The 23,298-nt window shown below is 34.2% G+C and overlaps 1 protein-coding gene across 2 annotated transcripts; it reads left to right on the forward strand.

The window, feature by feature from the left end:
- Positions 1-497: 497 nt before the first annotated feature.
- Positions 498-21,037, forward strand: LOC125679322 (organic cation transporter protein-like). 2 transcript variants are annotated; one of them, XM_048918445.2, is made up of 10 exons: positions 498-627; positions 11,073-11,337; positions 12,354-12,457; positions 12,622-12,776; positions 12,879-13,047; positions 14,215-14,427; positions 14,734-14,957; positions 16,176-16,357; positions 19,113-19,264; positions 19,425-21,037. In XM_048918445.2, the coding sequence occupies exons 1-10, from the start codon at positions 611-613 to the stop codon at positions 19,513-19,515; spliced, it is 1,572 nt and encodes a 523-aa protein (XP_048774402.2). In that variant the 5' UTR covers positions 498-610; the 3' UTR covers positions 19,516-21,037. The 2 variants fall into 2 exon arrangements, with proteins under 2 accessions (XP_048774402.2, XP_048774399.2); XM_048918442.2 differs by lacking the exon at positions 498-627 and adding an exon at positions 3,038-3,689.
- Positions 21,038-23,298: the final 2,261 nt, after the last annotated feature.

Genomic DNA, 23,298 nt, shown 5'->3' on the forward strand with positions numbered 1-23,298 from the left:
ACTCGGTCGTCATATTTTCCCATACAAAGTCTATAACCTATAAGTATTGTACTGCGTTACATAGGAGAGCAAACTCCCCTTCGAGGCCTCATTACGTCACCTACGAATAGACCTCTCCTATGTGACGCAGTACAATATACAGATTTGTATATTGTGAGTCCGCGATTATCACGCAGGAAAATAACAATAAAGAATTAGTTTGTAGTTAAAAGTTCGAAGATATTGACATTAAAGGACACATCTCATGTTTTCAAAGTATACAATATTACATGCATTTTGTCTTCTTTATGCTTATAGTAATTAATTCTAATAGTTCGTTCGCCGAAATTTTGCGATAATTAACCACAATACAGACTTAAATCTAAGGCCCGATTTCAAAAAGTCAAGTTAATTAGGTAGGTAGTCACGTGGTACAGTGACGTCACATGCGCCCTTCGGATTGTGAAAGTACTGTGAGATATTATTAAAAACTCAACTTTTAGGGGCCTAATTCATTTACCATGGGCAACATTTAAATCGATGTTGATAAATTGTCCGAGTTTTATATGTGTTCGCCACCAGTGCACACATATAACGATGTAAATACCCAAATATAGCGAGTAAAGCGTGTATGAAATCGGCAAAATTGTGAGTAAATAATGTTTATATGGGTCGCTGTCTACAAACTGTTTTGGGGATGTTATTCCTTTATACATCTGTAATTGGCGCTGTTTTTCTAAAATAAACAGTGCAATCATTATTTATTTTTGGATTAGACAAATTATGATACGTTAAATTGTTGACAACTAGGCCCTATGCCAAGCTATTGTCACGCGTGCATTTCGGAAAGAAAGAAAAAGACAACACACACACAAATCAATAAAAATATTCAAATTTAAATTGGTAATCACATTATTTTATTTTGATAAAGCAATCATATTAATATTTTTGAATTGTGATCTGCACGTCTTTAGGAAGTACGAAGTGGGAGCACGGCGTTATAGCCTACTGACGCACTCAAAATGCTACGCGTTCAATAAAGAAATAATTTTATAATTCAATTTAAAGTTAGGAAATACAATATTCTATCATTTGTATAATTAAAAGTTCAATTATTTTGTATCTTTATTTTTTGTTGTTGTAAATCTACCAGTTGGTAGAAGTTACATTGTATCGTCAATATATGTTGTTACAAGGTGAAGGTCAGTTGATCCGAGTGTGTATTGAATTTGAAGAGCAAATCAGAATGTATGCTATAGGCCTATCAGTGCTTATAGCTTCGATATATCCATTTTCTCGCAGTTTATCAGGGTCTCTGTCCAAGCGATGTTTGAAAAGGTGACTGGGTGTGTTTTTTAAGGTAAAGTTCTTGCTCCATCAAAAAAATTATCCACGTCTTTTTTCTCGTACCTTCCTTCGAAAAATTGAAAAATACTCAGTCTAAATCCTTTCTACCGACAACTAGTACACTCGAGCACGGTACAAAACATCTTAATGCATTATTATTTACAAGCCGTTAACGTGACAATTGGTTTTTTGTCGATTAAATCTAATCTGTTTATGAAATGGCTAATAGATGTTTTCAAACCCGAGGGCGCATATGACGTCACACAAAATGGCGCGTAAACTAGCGAAAGAAAATATGCATATCGCAAGATTTGAATTTCATCGCTTGCAAACTCGAAAACTACGCAAAATATTTCATTTAAAACACATTTAAAGTAGTTTTAGGCATAAAAAGAGTTAATTTTGCTGAAAAAATGAAAAAGTTTAGAAACATGCGTTGTGTCCTTTAAGAGCATTAATATAAAAGTATGGATTTTATTTTAAACATAAAATGATCAAAAGATCATTAAAAAGTAGGGAGACTCTGTTCAAGTTATTGTGTAAAGTAATGAACTTGATGTTTACGTTCTTGTTTTGAAAGTTGTTTACGTTTGACGTTATGATTTTTCGTCATTCTACAGTGACGTCACAGTATACGCGGCCTAAGAAATCGCTATCCCATAATGCCTAACTGGAAGAGTTTGGTTTGTAGGCAAATGAACTCTGGCGGTAGTTTGCATAGGAGAGGTCTATTCGTAGGTGACGTAATGAGGCCTCGACGGGGAGTTTGCTGTTTTCAAATCTTTTCGCTCGAGGTCGCATATGACGTCACAGATAATGGCGCGTAAAATATCGAAGAAAATATGCATATCGCAAGATTTGAATTTCATCGCTTTCAAACTCGAAAACTATGCAAACTGTTTCATTTAAAACACATGTAAAGTAGTTTTAGGCATGAAATGAATTAATTTTGCTGAAAAAATTAAAAAGTTTAAAAACATGCGATGTGTCCTTTAAGAGCGATATCTGAAAATTCGTGGCGTATCAAAACACCCTCTATCACTTCTTGCCATATGTATAGTAGTAAATTTGTCAGATATATAATACAAACACAAAGTTCCTTACGGTATTCACACAAATGTTGAAATTTCAGGGTAACTCGAATCAAATTGTAAAAGTAGCAGATATCTCAAAATGGATGGTATATCAAATGAATGAAGGTCTGAATTCAATCCGTATCATTTTTAAAGTATACACTCAGTTGAAAAGGTTTATTCGTATTTTGCATTGCAACCTTATCTAATTGGGGATAATTGAGCATGAAATTTCATACTACTCCTCGTCCCCTTTAGAAATAAATCTGATAGATAATAATTTTCAAACTCATTAACCTTTATCTGGTAGCTGGCTATCAGTAATTATAACTTTTATATTTTGTAGTAGCTGGCTACGAGTAGCTAACTTTTCTTACTTTTAGTAGCTGGCTACTAGTAACTGGCTACTAGTAGCTAACTTTTCCTGGTTCAAGTAGCTGGTTACTAGTAGCCAACTTTTCTCTTTTTAAGTAGCCAGTTACTAGTAGCTGGTTACTAGTAGCTAACTTTACCGATCTTCATACTCAAGGCTCCATTAAAGTGGCTTCAGATGTAAAGTTAATTGTTTCACTCTGCAAGCGATATATATATATATATATATATATATATATATAAAACATTCAACGTTGAGAACAAGTAAACAGAAACGCTAAATCAGGACAGACGTACAGTCTCTACTGCGACTGTTTTACGGTGTAATATAGGGATAATCAACTACAATTGTTAACAACAAATAAGAGAATGATTCGTGCTCCAGCACACACATTATGCACCAGCATAAATTACTAGTACTACTAAACAACGATATTTCTCATAATAGATCTTAAACACACCGAATAAATAAACACCGTTTGGACATTTTGTCACATACAAATTTGCGAATATGTAAATCAATTTGACTATAAATCATCCACTGTTATTTTTTGTCTAGATTATGATTTACATGAAAGTATGCAATATAGCACATATCTTCTTGATAAAACTGTTGAAATTATAAAATTTTGTTAAACTGTGCACAGCTGTGTTAGCCCCACAGAGGATACAACTACATATTCGTATTCATTCATTCGAAGTCATGTGACCCAATTTTAAAACAAAACAGTGTCATCTTCGTTTGTGACGCGTAAGTTTCTGCCAAACATTAAATATGAAGTTCGATGATATTCTTCAAGATGTTGGGGAATTTGGAAAATACCAAAAGTTTGTGTATTTCTTGCTGTGCCTTCCGTCCTTTGCTTGTGGTCTATTTATGATGCATTTGGTATTTGTCATGGAAACGCCTAATCATAGGTAAAATATACTTTATACTCAATCTAATATAACTATCATAGAAAGATGTGCACACAAGAGAGTATAGAAATGGAAATTCGGCATAATTCCAATGTTTTAAATATATTTCATTCAAGAAAGTGTAAAGGTTAAATTGATATTCAAAGCATCTTCGGTTTGCTCATAATCCAAATCACAAAAATATTGTAAACGTGTCAGTGGTATAAATAAGATAAGAATCGACCCCAAACATTTTATCGTTGAAAGTAAGATATTTCAGAATATTCGTACTCTCGTATCTAATGGTGAATCAGTATCGTTCATTTGATTATGCTGTGTATCGAAAAATTATGGCATGCCACCAGTCCTTGTTAGATATCGAAATACTATATATTTTTATTACAGTAGTAGTGAAAATAGATTGGTATCAACGTAACCTTTATGTTAAATATGCCATACGTGATCTTTAAGGTAGTGACGGCATTTCATATAGAAAACACCTATGGTCAGGAAAAATGGTTATTATTCATAGGTTTAGACTTTAAGAAAGTACTAGTATCCCATGTTTATATTTAGAACTGGGAGAGATAGGCTATTAGAGTAATCATGCACTACACATGAAATAAATCGAACATTAGTATCACATTGAGGGTGCTAGAGCATGTGAACCATTTTGGTCTTTTAACATAGCGAACCCAAATTTTGGGAAAGACAAAACCGAGAAATGTCCTATTTGGATGGTACAATTATTATTCAAGGTAGCCCCCCCCCCCCCCCCCCCATGGAAAAATCTCGATTGGTACCAGGTTATGCTGCCTCTATCTCATAATTCTTTTATTTTCATTTCATAATGCCACTGTATAGGGGGGGGGGGGGGTGTTGATCCTGGTTGTCCATCCAAATTAATTCCCGACCTGATATTGAGAAAGCTTTTTATTTACACCATGAATTGGATTGGTGTACAACTCGCCTAGGGTTGCTTTTAGGGTCACAAATGGAAATTTAAGTGGCTGATGTTACTGAAATAAAAATAATTTGTCTTGGACATGATTTGCAACTGTCGATGGAAGTCGTGTGGTTTCTTTTAGTTTGAATTGTGTAAAACTGGAAATTGATTAATGCTGTTCCTAAGAATCATGTATATTCATATAGATGCATTATAAGCTTGCTGTCTTTCACGTGTCTGTAACAGGGATTATAAACCACAAACATTACACGTAAAGGCGCGGATCCTGCATGTGTGTACCCATTTACGAGGTGTTGACGATAATAAGATGAAGGCAGCTGTTCAATGGGGTGTAAGTTAGTGTATATATACGTATGTGTGGTAAAAGGCTACAAAAAATACAAGTATGAAGTAATTATGTTACGGCAGGTTAAGTAATCAAATTAGACATGTAATTTACTACGCTAAAAGTACAAATTACGGACTTTACCCCGCCCCCTTACATCAGCTCTAAAACACTAATATTAGAACTTGTAAAACTTGCATCATGATCGGCCACAGTTTCTCTGAGTCTAGTAACGTCTGAACAGTTTTAAGAGTCTTTTACAAGAATAAATTGCTAGTTGCATTCGTGAAAACACACACAAATGGTCAAATTCGCACAGGAATAAGCAAGGCTTCATAATGTTGAAAATGAATATCAAAATGCAGACTCTCCCAAGTTAAAAAAAAACCAAAACAACAACCAAAACACTTTGAACAATGAATCTAGGTATACAGCTTTAAAAATTTTCATACATTTTGTCATTAACAAATGTACCTAAAATACACGAAGTGCAACTCTAAATGATATAAGAGAACTGCAAGACATTGCAATAACACTACTCACTAGAATTTGGACATGTAGAAAGTCATTTTTTTTAAATAACAGCTTTTGCATGCCTTTGTACTGTTGTCTCGGTCAAGAGTTTTACAATTTTTATTTATACGACAAATGACAGTTGATAACGAGCTCATTGAAACACGATTTATGAGGATAATTTTGATGTTTAAGGGAAGGGAATCTATTTTACTTAGAATGAAAGTTTTGTTGTCAGTTACCAACAAAGGCTTATGTCAAAAATGATGATGAATAACTTTATTTGATAATTTCAAATCAAACAGTGTAACATAATGATTTTCAAGGGCAATTAAACGATAAAAATACATGTATTCAACTGATAAAATGCCTTTTTTGTTTCGTAAACGGAATAAATGCAGATTGTTTTTCACAATATTTGTTTGCATCCTTCATATCCCGTTTAACAAACCAAATAAAGACATTTCATGATATATGTTTTTCTGTATTTCTTAGATACTTTCAAGTACGTAAAATATAGGTATCAAACAGCTGAAAATTATCTGATCCTAACTTGTCTCCATATTTGGTATTTATTTCCATTTTTGAACAATGGTAAAGGGAAATCGTCCAAGAAAGACAAATTCAAATCATACGCATCAAATAAACCATCATATAGTATAGGTAAGCTTTAATTAATAAATAGGTGCCGCGATGTTGCTCGCGATAACATCGCGATGTTGCTCGCAGAGTTCGTAGAACACAGATAGACGGCCTTAAAATCCGGACCTAACTAGATTGAAAAGAAAGTTGCACGATGGATGTAGTAGTTACCCCATATAATAGTGTTGGTTATGTACACACTTTTAACAAAAGAAAGCACGCCAAACTATGGTACAATTCAATATAAATTCTCTTGACGGACACATTCATCTGATTCGTACGAAAGCCGGATAGGCTCATTTTTGAAAAGTAAAAAAAAATCTAATTCGTTATAACGAGTTAGTATCTCGTTATAACGAGTTAATTATCTCGTTATAACGAGTTAGTATCTCGTTATAACGACTTGGTTATCTCGTTATAACGAGTTAATTATCTCGTTATAACGAGTTAGTTATCTCATTATAACGACTTAATTATCTCGTTATAACGAATTGATATCTCGTTATAATGAGTTAATTATCTCGTTATAACGAGTTAGTTATCTCGTTATAACGACTTAATTATCTCGTTATAACGACTTACTGAATTATCTTGTTATAACGAGTTAGTATCTCGTTATAACGACTTAATTATCTCGTTATAACGAGTTAATCATCTCGTTATAACGAGTTAGTATCTCGTTATAACGACTTAAATATCTCGTTATAACGAGTTAGTTATCTCGTTATAACGAGTTAATTATCTCGTTATAACGAGATAATATGTCGTTATAACGAGATAATTAACTTGTTATAACGAGATAATGAACTTGCAATAACAAGATATATTATGGAAACTTTGTAGGTCCTTCTCAAGATTGTTCCTGAAATCTAAGATTAATTTTTTAAACAAGTCGTTGCAATAATACAATTACATGTACTTAAAGAAATAAAAAAAAATAAGCATTACACTGTAAGAAAATCTGAAAATGTGTTCTTAATCTAGATTTTTCAGAGTTAAAAACACATATCAACTTTGTAAATGTTGGTAAAAATGCGTGTATGCTGTAAAAGTAAATCACCACAGTACCCTGTATATTAATTTACCGATGTTTGTAGGTAAATAGATTACTTATCGGTTATACCTTTTTATGGTGATATAACATAAATAAATCCAAGCTGCTGTTGGTTTGGGTCTATTAAAAGCATGAATTTAAAGTAGATGTAGTATTTATTTTCTTTGCAAGACAGATATGTCCTGCTACCTGCTATATCTTCATGAAAAGGTGAAGATAACGAACAGTGATCAATCTCATAACTCCTATAAGGAATACAAATTTAAAAAATGGGCAAACATGGACCCCTGTATATACCAGAGGTGGGAGCAGGTGCCTAGGAGGAGTAAGCACCCCCTGCCGACCGGTCACATCCGCCAAGAGCACTATATCTTGACCAGGTAAACGGAGTAATCCGTAGTCAGAATCCGCGCGTCAAGAATAACCTAACAATTGGTATGAAACATTGAAAGTAGACATTAACGGCAAACTGACAACTCAACTGTATGACAAACGGGATGATTTCAGCTTCTCCATCGTCAACTTCCCACATTTATGTAGCAATATTCCATTATCACCTGCATATGGTGTTTATATATCTCAACTGATTCGATATGCAAGAGCTTGTTCTGGGTATAGTAAGTTTTTAAATCGAGGTAAGCTACTGACAAACAAGTTGATGGTACAGGGATTTCAACAGTCTCGATTGAAGTCAGCATTTCGCAAATTCTATGGTCGTTATAACGATCTAGTTCGTCAATACAACCTATCATTGGGTCAAATGCTGTCTGATGTGTTTCATACCGATTGTTAAGCCGTTCTTGGCACACTGATTTGACTGCGGATAACTCCGTTTACCTGATCAGGATATGGGGCTCACGGCGGGTGTGACCGGTCAACAGGGGATGCTTACTCCTCCTATGCACCTGATCCCACCTCTGGTGTGTCCAGGGGTCCGTGTTTGCCCAACTATCTATTTTGTATTGCTTGTAGGAGTTATGAGATTGATCACTGTTCGTTATCTTCACCTTGAATCAGACAGCATTTGACCCATGAATGATTCTATTATTTATTGGTGGATTGATAATTCAAGCATGTAGAACTGTTTTCAAAGTGAGAGAAGTGATAGGGGTAATCTTCTGAGAAGTTGACGTCACAATTGTCTATACATGTAATTCTTGACAAGCAAAATCAAATAAAAAAGAATGAAAATCCAAGCTTTAAAATCCGGGATGGGGTGGGGGGCAAGTGAAAGCACACCCACAATATTGTAAACAGAGGGGATGGGGGAGGGGTTTAGCGAGTATTCGATCTTTTCTACATGAGTTCAATTCATTATATCAATTGGTAGGACGGAGTCTTGTATCTTACTTAAAATATTGTTCTATCTAAAACAGTACTTCTCATAATATTGACCTGCTCTTAATAATACTGGACTATGTTCAGTACAGTATGAAAAATAAAGTACTGTCAAGACAAAGAACTAACGTCACAACAATGTTTTAATGATCAGGTAAACAAGTAATCCGTGGTTGAAATTACTATGTAAAGAACGTATCTTACTTTGGATTGCAAAGGAAGTTTTTATTGTAGAAAATAACGGTAAATCAACGCTGTTAAAAAGGGAGAGAGAAAAATGAATTATCACATGTTATAACTAACATTTTCTTGTCATCTTTACGACAGATAAAATCTTGCACAATAGTTATTATGAAATAATCATATGCAATTCAAATAATTTCTAATCAGTTTGTCGAAATATTGGAAAGTACTGGCCCTCCACAAATACTAATTCGATAAAACGAGATACTTAAAACTCGTTATAACGAGATAACTCGTTATAACGAGATAACTAATTGGTTATAACGAGATAACTAACTCGTTATAACGAGATAACTAACTCGTTATAACGATATTATTAATTCGTTATAACGAGATACTAACTCGTTATAACGAGATATTTAACTCGTTATAACGAGATACTTAACTTGTTATATGGAGTTACTATCTCGTTATAACGAGATAGTAACTCGTTATAACGAGATAATTAACTCGTTATAATGAGATATTAAATCATTATTACGAGATACTAAATCGCTATAACGAGTTAATTTTTTTTTTACTTTTTCAAATATGAGACTATCCGGCTTTCGTAGATACGGGCACATCTTGGTTAGCATGTAATGAAATTAATTTTAAAGAAATGAGAATTCATAACAGGCATGTAGCATCGTTCTGAATTTTGATATGTAAGGGATGGGAACATATTCTGAATTGAAGGTGCGTAAAATATTAGTAGGTGATTATAATAAAAGCATACTTCAAACAAAAACCAACAGAAGGTATCCTCTTCATCTTTTCTCTCGCTTGGGGTATTCGTGTCATTCGGAGATGCTCATATATTTACATGTACAAATCAAGGAACACAAAAATTCACATAATTATGTACAAAGGACAGGTTTACATGTAGCATTCGTTATGCACAATACTAGACCCACACGCCGATTACAAATTACAATTACTACACGTTTCAGATGGTGTGATAATTCTATATTTAACATTAAACAATAGTATCTTAAGTAACATTTTGATAGGTATCTTATTATTACAAATGATATAATCAAAAACCCAATGACTTTCTTGCTTTATATAATAAATGTTCAGTTCGTAAACCTAATATCATTGTAAATTACAAAAGTTCAAGAAGTCATCGTCCTTTGTAAAATAAGTTGGTAATTAAGTCATGTTCTACCTGATTTACGTATGTGTAGCTATATATTCTTTATCTTGGTGATATTTTTTTTATCAATTACGATAACAGTATATGTCTTAAAATATACCTAATTTCGTCTGAATAGAAGGGCAAGGTTTTACATGTTATGAAATTGCACCAATATCTTTGAAACTCCACTCGTGGAGAATAATTGTATACAAACATGTATGGATTGTCTGTCTGGTTCAATCCGCCTTTCACAATATGATCAAGTGTTGGTAGGAATGTCAAGATCGTTCACCATTGAATAGCGAATCTTGGTCAATGAATTTTCTAAATTAGCTTACTTTAATGTTTTTATTGTTTAACTCAGAGAGATAATGTCACCTGGCCATTTAGATATACGAATTTCTTGTCCATCGATTACCGCGGTGATGTGACACTCCTGGATATAAGTTTGTGGAATTTGACTTGCATGGGTATGATAGGACAATTTTACTAGCGAAATAGCGTCTTTCATGATTAGTCACGAGACATCATTCTAACTGAGGGAATTTTTTTTTTATCCAAACCTCAAAGATGTAGAAAGTGTATTCTGGAATAGATATTATTCAAAGAGCATAGTAAAATCAAGTCACATTATCAATTTTGTTTTAGAGAAATTCATTAAAACACGGATTATTGACCAGGCTGTCGTAACTATTTCATCCATAAGTAGGATAATTAGATTTTATTTACGACCAAGATACATCGACTCATTCGATGCTAAAACTGCCCCGATTGTTTTTCTTTCATTATCAGTATATACACAATATAAAATGAGTTTCATCATTGGACAGATCAAGATACTATGTCAACGAATTCGGCGAGATAACACAAAAGCACCGCCTTTTCATTAAAGCTATACGTATATAACGCGAAATTAACATAAACGCAAAAAATTGAAGATATCATTGATTATCACTCTGTTGCAACCAATCTATCTATCTATCTATATATATATATACACACACTCAGTATATATATCGTGTTATAATAATTCAGTATAAAAGAGTTATCTTTTCATCGCTTCAAAAAGTACGCCGGCGAGGAGATAGCGATAGTAGATGAGCGGATCATAGGATCTAATCTTAATTAGATTGAGTTAATACCCTTATGTATTTGTTTTAAAAAGAATGAAATTTATCTTTTCTATATATTAATCATTCCAGATGCAAAATAGCGGACTATCCTGGAGATACTTACGATATCCAGAGCCTCGATCACCAGCGCGCGGTGGATATATCCATTCCAAGAGATTTCATTGGAACTTATGAGAAATGTAGCTTTTATTCATACGCGGCCAATCAAACAGCTATTATGTATAACGGAACAATTAGGGAAGAAAATTTTACCATTGGTGTGAATGCAACACTGCAGACATGTTCCACATGGGTCTATGAAAGATCAGTCTTTAAAGAAACGTATACATCTGAGGTATTTTTCATAAAGAATGATATTCAAATCACGCTGTTGATAATTGTGATTGTTTATGGAACTAATACCAGTATACCCCTTTTTCAATTTGTTAGAGATATACAATCGAAAATAGAAATATTTTGCATTTACATATGGGGCACCAAATTAACATAAACTCAATTACATTGAGGATATCTTTAAACCGTGCAACAGTTCAATTAAAGATCTCTTCAAACAATTAAAGATCTCTTCAAATCTAAATTTATTGTGCACATTAATTAAATTGTTTATAGCATTAATCATCTTGCTGAGTAGATGCGCGTTATAATCAAATTGTTGCTCTCTTTAAACGAATTGATGATATCAACAATTCAATTAATGTGCGCATCAATTCAATTATTGCGCACGACAATTTAATTATTGCCTTCTTTAATATTGATGTGCGCAATAAATTCATTTAGAGAGAGCAAGTATTTGACAAGAGATATCTTGAATTCAACATATCCCCAATTGAAATAATGATCTCTGTAAAATGAATTAGTGGTCGCTTTAACAGAATTGATGCACACACTAATTCCTTATTCAAAATCGTTGTTGATAATTAAAGACATCTTCAATTGAATTAAAGAGATCATCAAATCATTTATACCGAATTCCAAATAAAATTTTGTGAGCAATAATTCTACCACATTGATGTGCGTATCAATTATATTAAGTGTAATTGATTTTAATTGAATTAATTATTATTGATTCCATTAATGCGTGCAGTAACTAAAATGATTTACTCATCAATTCCATTAATGATAGCAATAATTGATTTGATGCGCTCATCAATTCAGTTACTGTGTGGAATAATTGAATTGATGATATCCTCAAGTAATTCAAGATATCTTCAAATATTTGAGTGTATGTTAATTTGGTGCTCCATCTGTACATCCCACGCAAAATAATCAAATATGATAATTCTTAAACAGTTGTTTACATTTACATCGAACGGTTGGTAACCATGGTAACAAATGACTAACGCTTTGCAGCACAACCTCGTGTGTGACGATGCCATATTGGTGTCGCATTCCAGAATGATTTTCTACTTTGGAGTTCTGGTCGGTGATCTCCTCTTTGGTTGGTCATCGGATAAGTAAGTGCAAAGTTTCGATTTCAAATTGACTTTTTTGTGTCGGCAAACCCCAGACGGATTATTGGAAGCCAGGCGAAATATTTGACGCTGTACATTTTAATTTACACTGGAAATTGTATTATCCCACATTAGATGGTCGTCATTTCGTTTATCTTTGTTTTAAGGATGGGAAGAAAGACAACTATGTATGTAGGGGGACTCTTACTTATCGCAGCTGCATTTGCCGTGTCCTGGGCCCCAGAAATAATCAGTTTTACTGTCTTAGAATTCATCATTGGAGGCACAAATCACGGTTCTTTCCTCTGCGCCAATGTGCTCGGTAAGAAAGTTACAAAAATACTAGTACTTAATCATGTTACAAACACAGATTTGAACTTCGAAAGCTGCAATAGCTGTAATTTTTTTCCGTTTGACATTTAAGGACAGGAGTTGGTGGGACCGTCCAAGAGGAAATACACTGGGACCATTCAGCATATGTTTTTCTCCATTGGTCTTGTTTACCAAACAATAGTCTATTACTTTTCACGTGATTGGCAGATATCCTGCATCGTTCTAGCGACATCCTGTCTCGTTGTCCTTCCATTGTGGTGGTATGTAGCAACTGTTAGTGGCACAACTCCGCTTAACGATACTGTATCCAATTTCCGCTCTGTTTGCGATCGCTTTCAAGTCGTGAAAAATGAATTCTTGTAAATTTAGTATAAAGTAGAACTATCTGGCGTTGTTTGAAATGGACAGGTAAGACAGTATATCGTGAATCCGTCTGGTAGACTGATGCGAGATGGATTGTCAGGAATGTGTGACCTTAAGTTCCAATTGAGTGGCTGACCATGTATGTATCAAAACACATTACTGTCTGTAACTCGGGCCTTCTGAACAGTTAGGATTTACTGAAGTATCACAGGAAGCTGAAAAAGAAAAGGAAGACAAATTTTGAATGACCCCACCCTATTTTTGCATTTTTGTGATTATTTCCCCTTTGAAGGGGACATGGCCCTTCATTTGAACAAACTGAAATCCCCTCATCCAAAATTATTTGTACCAAGGTTAATTGAAATACGCCAATTCCGAGAGGAGAGCACTTCTGTGTAGGAGGTGCATTTAGTGGAACTTTGAATGCTTATATGGGACAGAGTGGGCCTACCGTCAGTGAGGAAGACGATAAAATGTATTAAAAGCGGCTTCTGTTTAAGTATGTAAATGTAGGGAATACAAAATACTATCGAAAGAAAATGTTTTACTAAAGTGGAATCATAAAAAAACTGTCATATATTTGTAGGTAAAATCCTAGATATGATCGATACGTACGAGCAAATAAATAACGTGATATTGATAAGAAGTATGCGAAACTTAACATGCACATATGCAGTGATAAATATTTGTCCCACTCCCGCATGTAAACAAGTTCTCAGCTTTCAGCTCAGATGAGTTAAAAAATAGCAGCGGAATTATATCGATATACATGTATATAGAAATTCTCATTTTCTTTGAATGTTTGAAAAAGTTCAACTCCCAAGAGTATATTGTGTACTTTGATTATCGTAAAGCGCTTTTGTATCACGAACAGCTGTTAGAACATATATGTATATAATTTCTCAAACAGTCTGCAGTTTTTCCAGATACTCCTACATGATAAGATAAGTTACAAACCACAATAAAGTAGTTTCTCTTTAATGTTGTTTCACAACTAAAACTACTTTATGCAAGCAAATGTTGACCACAAGTTTTATTTTTTCATGCTTGGTGTCTCATGCCAGGCTTGTCCCCGAATCCCCAAGATGGCTGATTTCTCAAGGTCGTAACGAAGAGGCTAATGTCATCCTGCAAAAGATAGCCAAGGTGAATGGAACCAAGGTGTCGCCGGATGTTGTCAGGAATCTCACCATAAAGAAGGAGAAGACCGGGAGTTTTAAGGACCTTTTGAAAAGCAAGACGATGTGTATTAGAGCCATTATTTTGTGTTTCAACTGGTAAATGAAATCAGTCATTTTGTGTTTCAACTGGTAAATGAAATCGGTCATTTTGTGTTTCAACTGGTAAATGGTTACATAATCCGACTGTTGTTTATCTGAATATTGAGCAACGAAGTAAAGTTTGATAAATCTAGCTACACAAAGTCATAGATTATTATTTTCTGTCCATATTATATTCATATAGGAATAATGACAGAATAATGACAATGTTACAATTCTCTAATTTAAAACTTGATAGAGTTGGGCGAGGGAGAGAGCTTTATTACCATTAATCTCATGAATGTCTGAATTTGTTTTCTAAAGGATGGCGGTTTGTTTAATGTACTACGGTGTGACTATTAATGCGGGAAACATTGGTGACTTTTACCTGAACTTTTTCTTGATGGGGATTGTGGAATTTCCAGGCATATTAACCACCATTGCGCTAATTGACAGGATTGGGCGGAAAAAGCTCCATTTGCTTTGTATGATGGTAGGGGGAGTGGCCTGTCTCTGTACCATTTTTACAGTGAGCTTCGCCAGAGAAAGTGAGTGACTATCAATGACGAAAAGCGTGATCAAAAAGTCCACTAGCTATCAATATGTTAAATATAATTTGAACGCCTGATTAATAATGAAACTTATCAGACACAATCTGTAACTTTCTATGTAATGAGGAGAATCGTAACGCATCGAATTCCATGGCGTCACGAGACTAATATGACGTAATGGTATATAGGTGACGCGTTGCTCAGTAGTTTCATATAGAAGCCATATACTACTTTGAAATTAAAATGAGCTTTACAACGATATACATGTTTAAGAATACGGAGAAAATCGCCTTTCATTAAGTACGATAAGGAAATGCATGAAACGTCTCAGTTAAAGAGGAGAAACAAAGACGACAGACTTTGATTACAGGGTGAGGTCAATGAAGTGTCACCAAGAGGATATTCTGACCGTATCACCCGAAATGCAACGGATTTGTGTTACATGGGTGCTCCGACTTCTCCTTCCAGAGCAAATGAGAGCGAAGGTTGAATGCTTGACAGAATTTTGTTAAACCGTACATGGAATAATATTAAATCACATGGTTCCTGCATATGCGCAAAAGATGACGATATTTCATGTGATGTAACAAGGTTTTGGGGGTTTTTTGTGGGGTTTTTTTTAATAAAAAAAGGATTTGTTTTTAATAAACCAGAAAGTAAACAACTAAGTTTAATTTGGAAACAGTTGTCAATGCCAGCCTTGAAGACGCAGGTAAAGAGTCATGGTTATTGTTTTCTGTGAGTCAGGTTCATAGTCAGATAGCAATGAACGCAAATGCAACGAAGGGCATATACTTGCTAAACCACGCACGATACAGTTCAGATTTGGATCTTAGTGGAGAGAGATTCGAGCTCAGGGAAGATTTAGTGTTGATTGTGAACATAACTTTGCAAGACGTATCACGTGACGGACTATCAAGCGTTTAGAGCATGTTCCAAACGAGAGCAAAAGTATACACTGTATTTACTCTGTAGAGTCTTTCTCTAACAAATGTACATTTTTGTTAAGGAATAAATGGATTAGTTTGCGGACTTTTTGATCACCACTTGTTCACCGTACTTGTAATCATACTGAACAAGTTTTGTCTTTATAGATTGTGGTGTTTCGGAGAAGCAGTTGCTGTCAGTTTCAAAGCTTCGCCTCTAGATCTGATTTATTTCCTGATGGTTTTAATTTTTAAAATTTATATTGCATGTATATAACATTTATTTCAGCTTTAAGACCATTGACAATTACATTGGCGGCGATAGGCAAGATGGCCTCCTCTGCCGCTTTTGTGTGTGTCTTCATATTTACTGTGGAGTTATTCCCTACCGTCATCAGAAACATTGCCCTGGGAGGCGGTTCTTGTTTTGCCAGAATAGGAAGCATGATGGCACCGTACTGTGTTGCACTTGTAAGTTTATCGCTTACTTTTGCCTATATTGTTTTGCGTCCCATTTAAGGGCAGATGATACAAACAAATGTTTTCTTTCGAAGAGACTTTATATGATGTCATTCTTTTATAAAAGTGGATAATTCCTTGAATTCTTTTCCCCCTTTGACTTGGAGAGTGAAATATTTTCCATATTTCAAAAAGAGTACAAAACAATAGTTATCATGGTAAATTAGTTTATTCTTCATCTGTTTACCTTTTTATACCTCAAAAAATGGTTGTCAGGGAGAACAGAGTGTACTGATATTAGATTTACAACATAACATGTAAAATATTAATGCATTACAAATTTTACACTTGGAAAATATCAATTGCTGCTTCAATAAAATTACATATATGGACATTGCACCCTCAGTAAAGGTATACAAATTAAAATAAACTTCATAATATGTTGACTTAATGTTACCATACGGGGTGAATTTTCTGAGTAGAAGCAAAATTGTAAATATCACATTGGCTGATTTTCTCAAGACAAAGAAGAGTTATCTCCCATAATATAAGAGTAAAATTTTACAACTTCTGAAAATAATTTACAATGGCATTTATGATTTTACTGTTTGTTTTTTGGGTTTTTTTTTGTCACTCTTGGTTTTCCTTTGCTCTTCATCTCTGAAAAAATAAAGAAATGCCTAATACAGGATCTCTTTGATGTGCCATTTTACATTAATTTCTGCATTATGTCACGTTTCCCAGTAGAAACAGGAGAAAGATAACTACATGCTTCCTGCTGACATCTTATATATAGCAATGATCCAAGTCCATACCGTTTTTCGTCCTCACAATGTCTTATGCGTTGTTAAATCTAGTAGTCTACCACACGCAGCACAACCTTTTTCCAAATTGTCCACTAGAATTCCAAGTTCCACAACTCGTCTCCAACAAATCATCTTCTCATGCTCTTCTTCCGATTCCTCACTCTCTGATGCATTATATGGATACGTTTCTTCATTTCCTAGGCATTCTTGTGAATTATCACCAGATGAACAATTTTTTCTTGATTCATCCAACTTCTCCTCGATCACCACGTTGTTATTGGCATCAACATTCACTATCTTACGTCAAAGGGATAATGCATAACCTTTCTTAGCATTCTGTAACCTTTGATGACGTTTTTTACTAATAATTTTTCCTGATTTTTTCCTGAATGATTCTGGCATCACAATTGTTTACATTGTTTACTGACCCCCTTTCCTGCTCTTAAAACACAGAAGAGTTCCAAACAACTATAAATGAGAAAACCAAAACCAACCAAAGTATTTTTTTACCATGGGAACTCTTCAGTGCTAAAGGTAGAAAAATTTGTTTATATCATCTGGTCTTAAGAATTTTTCTTTCATGTACGACGTCATACACGTTACTAGTTTTGTCTGAAGTACCACATATATTGACCAATGCATAACGCCCAGGGTCATAACAGTAACAGTTCTTTATCGTGCCAGCGTCTAATGTTACACTAATCTCGGCTGAGATTCGGCTTGGCTGAATATTTGAATTGACGCCTTCACCGAAGCTCGGAGTAGTCCTTCATAATCCATGTCTGGAAATTTCCTTTCAGCTTCGGCCAGTTCTAGCAATTAAGGTGCACTTAGGTGACACTGCTGTTCGCTTCAAAAAAGTGATTTGACTGTTAAACTAACTCTCTATCACTACTAATGCTGTATTACTTACCGTTTATGTATAAAAATCCCAAAATGAAAACAGCACTACATTTACCGTTCAAATGAAGATTTCCATGGCACAATATTGAAGAGCTCCTATAGTCTGCTTTATCTAGTTACTGATAGCTCCGAAAATATTTCAACCTGTTTTGTTTCTTTGAAAAATAACTGTCTCCTTGTATATATATATATATATATATATAATCTACAGATTGATACAAATAAATTCACAATAAAAAAATTATTATAAACAGAACCCACACAATCCTTCAATAAAACTTTAAGATATTAAGATAATATATTGTTAAATCAGTCACTTCTGTACAACTCAAAAATAGATGCAATATATATTTCACGTTTGTTCAAACATAATGGACATAAATTAAAATCAGCTTTTAAAACGTGAAAATTACATAATGAAAACTGTTGAACTCTTTATTATATCAGGTGATTTAGATTACTATAACAACTTAATCCATTTGTTCTCAAAATGACTAGTGATCCTTCTCTGAAATACTTTTCCCAAGAGATTTTGTGAAATATTTTCACAGTACATAAATTGAATAGAATGTTCTGATTACTAAATTGTGAAATAATATTTAGCACAAAATCATTCTCACATTTTCCTGTATACATATATAATGTTTCCGTTCTTCCGGTATTACGGACAATAGACATTTAGAATTGTGCTTAATTAATGCTTCGTTGATACTTTGATTATATTCCTGAATAATCTCAATAATACACGATACTGGTAAAAAAAAATTGAATTACTTCATATGTAGTATTTTTTATGTGACTAATACCCGCTTCAGTAGAATGTTCCCATTTCAACATTTTCTCAGCATTCATAACTGTTGGATTGTAACATAGGAGAGATTTGTCACCAATTGCAACAGTTTTTGTAATACATTGTACATGAAAATTATTATCAAAATATGAGACATTATTTACATATGCCATGTGAAACTTTCCTCTTCAAAGTTTTGTCCAGATATTGCCGAGTGACATGGTCTATCTACTGGACCGAAGTCATGTCTTTACTGTTTGTACCGCAGGGTATGACCATCGGAGGCTCTATCGGAGAGGCCTTGCCCCTAGTGATTTTCGGTGCTGCCTCGGTTACAGCTGGTCTTATGTGTCTATATTTACCAGAGACCCTAAATCAGAAATTACCAGAAACCATCGAGGACGGAATAAACTTTGGAAGGTATTACAAAAAAGCTTACACTAGTGAGGGTTTGACAATTTATGTAACATCAGCTACAGCATAGTACAGTCTCTCTCTCTCTCTCTCTCTCTCTCTCTCTCTGTGTGTGTGTGTGTGTGTGTTGGAATAATATTAGCAAAATTGCCTTTGTCATTAACAGAGGTAAAGCGACATTGGTGATGGATGTAAATGGAAAAGACGAAACAGAAAGAGAACTTGTCGGCGACAATGCAGAAAACGACGAACTTTAACAATCTTGCTTAATAAATTGTACGAGGATGATCAGATTGCTACTGTAAAAATAAAATTCAGCCACATATACAAAATTTCGCGATTCAATTCCAGGCCATGTATGCCAGCACAATCTGAAATACAACTTTAAATCTGTATATAGGCTTGTCATATAGGGTCAGAGTTCTAACATTACCGGACAGAAATGCACAGAAAGTAAACAACGGTCTAAAAACAGAATGCATGTATATGATAATGTATGTTTTCTTTTCTATCAAATTTCAAGATATGCTTAATTTTTTTTTATTTTGACGAAGAACAGTACTACGGTATTCTATGAGTACTTCGGTAAAATGAAGAGAGAAAAAAAATATAAAAAGAGATATTTAAAACACGGCCTGTCTTTCTACACGCAGCTGAGTGCTGATCACGTGACTGTCTTACTTGCATACCACGTGCTATTTCCCCAGCAATACTTGGATCTGTGCATATCTAACTACCTTTTAGTGTTTTACACATGATCTAGCATAATTAATTCAGTCTGATAGGTCTCAACTCCTATAACTCGATGTCAAAACTTACTATTGTTTTCTTTCCGATCATGCGAGAAGAAGGTGTGCGCAATGCTTCCAGTATGCAAAGATGCCCGAGAGTTAAATTTGTCAAGAATGAAATATGACAATGTCAATATCTTTCTTCTCTTAAACTGAATTACAGTGTAGAGAAGTAAACAAAGTGAACGTAATATAGATGTACGTGTAAGTCGTGGTTAATGGTACATTTTGAAAAAGAGGGAAAAAAAATAGAATACAATGTCGTCAGTGAGTGGATTGATTAACCTAGAGAACAAACCCTCTCAATTTTGATCTGTTCCTTACAAAACCCCGCCAAGGATGATTTAAAACGTGTTTCGAGAATATAAAACTAATAGAAAGATTTTCTTGTCACTTTTTATTACTTTCTTTTTGCTGTGTGTTCTAGATGTCCCTAATCAACGGTAAAAGTGTTGTCCTAGCTTTCATCCAGACTATTTAAATGCACATATCACAATGCACCAGTTATATGTAAAATGCCTAATGAAAATTTATATGGTTCAATGTTCGTGTTATGGGCATTCCGACTTTAGAATCAATTTCAATGAAGTATATGAACATGATATAGAAACGCTACAGTTGTACAAATGATGGTCGGAGATTGCGCTGGCTTACATGGCTCCTTGGATTTAGTAGACATCGTACGTTCTGAAATTTACAGCAGTTGATCTTTTTTTCTATTCATGCTCAGAATTTTAAATGATTTTACGACCCCAGTCTGAGAACGTTTTCATCAACAACTGTTTACTAATTTATGTACATGTAATCATTCTTGTTCTGCACTGTGTGCATTTTCTCTTCTGTAATCTGAATTATAAGATTGATATTCTTGTACAATATTATTTGGAAATAATGAAAACAGCAATGTGTTATGCTTTTACTTCCAATATTTACCACGATTATATGTTGTATTGTTGATATTGTCAGTAAAAGCTTTTATACAAAATTCTGTTGACTTGCCAATGACCTTTAAGCCTCGTTATCGCAGTGATAACGATATTGTGGAGATTGGTTGATATGTATTTTCACTATCGGCCTACGTACGCTTATCAGATTTCCGTCACATGTTCACCAAGATGTCCATGGGACGAAACGCTCACATAAGTCATCTTGTGATGATTAAGCTTAAAACAGTAAATTGGGCGTTGAACAGACTGTGCCACTGGACACTATATACATGTATGGACACTACAACATGTATAAGGATACTTGCATAGTTTGTTGCTGTAGGAAACATTTTATAAGTCAGACTACTGTAGGATAACCTTAAAATAGTGCCAGGTGTTGTAATTCAAACAAAGGAAAGATGCATGGTTCAACAAAATTGAATGTACACCACATGAGGATGCATACAGTGCCAACATGTAATCTATAGAGAGTTAGAGTCCACGACATCAAGGTCCAAAGTCTGATTTTACACGAAAAAGGAATGCTTGCTTATTTTCATTTACTTTTGCGTAAAACTTTGAACACCTGTGTCAACGTCAACTTCCTCTATATTTATGTAGCAATATTCAATTATCACTTACATATGGTGTTTATATCTCAACTGATTCGATATGCAAGAGCTTGTTCTGCGTATGATCAGTTTTTAAATCGAGACAGGCTACTGACAAACTGTAAGCTGATGGTGCAAGGGTTTCAACAATCTCGTTTAAAGTCTGCATTTCGCAAATTCTATGGTCGGTACAAGAATTTAGTTTGCCAATACAACCTATCATTTGGTCAAATGTTGCCTGACGTGTTTTCTACCCATGGTTAGGCCGTTCTTGATACACTGATTTTGACATATGACATTAGTTAAACCTGTCAAATTAACATATCACAGTAGTTAAACCTGTCAAATTAACACATCACAGTAGTTAAACCTGTCAAATTAAAAATTAGCATATCACAATAGTTAAAATGTCACATCGACATACCACAGGAGATAAACTGTCAAATTAACATATCACAGTAATTAAACCTGTCAAATTAACATATCACAGTAGTGAAACTTCTCAAATTAACATATCACAGTAGTTAAACTGTAAAATTAACATATCACAGATGTTAAACCTGTCAAATTAACATATCAGAATAGTTAAACGTGTCAAATTAACATATCACAGTAGTTAAACTGTAAAATTAACATATCACAGATGTTAAACCTGTCAAATTAATATATCACAGTAGTGAAACTTCTCAAATTAACATATTAGAATAGTTAAACATGTCAAATTAACATCACAGTAGCTAAACTGTCGAATTAACATATCACAGTAGTTAAACTTCTCAAATTAACATATCACAGTAGTATAACCCGTCAAATTAACATATGATAATAGTTAAACATGTCAAATTAACATATCACAGTAGTTAAACCTGTCAAATTAACATATAACAATAGTTAAACCTGTCAAATTAACATATCACAGATGTTAAACCTGTCAAATTAACATATCACAGTTGATGACTGAGCTACTGAAGATTCACATTAATAGTCATGAAAAGGCTCCATAGAGCTTGTGCTTATTTGTTGAAGGTATTATAGTACCGACTTAATAACTGTCAATGACTAAGCCATTTATGCAAGTAATTACAATATGCTCAATTTAGGTATTTATGATGCTTAATTTGTTTAAAAGTTTAGGTTTTATGTATTAAGGATGGAGACTTGTAAGCGTTTTTTAACGTAAGTGGGTCTCCATAGGTTGAGTGACGTAAAATTTCTGTTGTTAGTTTTTGGAGAATAAACAATTAATAAATGATTTTATTGAAATAGAAATAGCAATTTTGTATTATTTCCTAGCAGAATTCATTGAATTTTCAATGCTTCAATAAACGCACGAAAAAACTTACGAAAACCATCTTAGCTCTTGCGAACGTAAACAACATGGAAAAATCAAGGCGGCAAGGGCAGTTTGTGAAGTCTGTTACCGCAAATAGATAGAACATTTGTCGCCAAAGTCCAGTGAAAAGGATGGGAGAAAAGCATTGTTCTTTTACAGCATGATTATGCAATTTCCTGAGTTTCCCTCCGATAAAGACAACAACAGCATCGCTCCACACCTGGCACCGACAGACGACGCGACATGTCAAATGACAATAATACTGTTAAATCGTTTTTTCTTTTTCCCGTCTCTGTAGTTAAAACGAGAATTTAAAGTTAATGCTAACATGTCATGCGATACAAAGGATGTCATATACGCCATCACATGTCCTGGATGC

This window comes from Ostrea edulis, chromosome 2, assembly GCF_947568905.1.
Source record: "Ostrea edulis chromosome 2, xbOstEdul1.1, whole genome shotgun sequence".
NCBI lineage: Eukaryota > Metazoa > Mollusca > Bivalvia > Ostreida > Ostreidae > Ostrea > Ostrea edulis.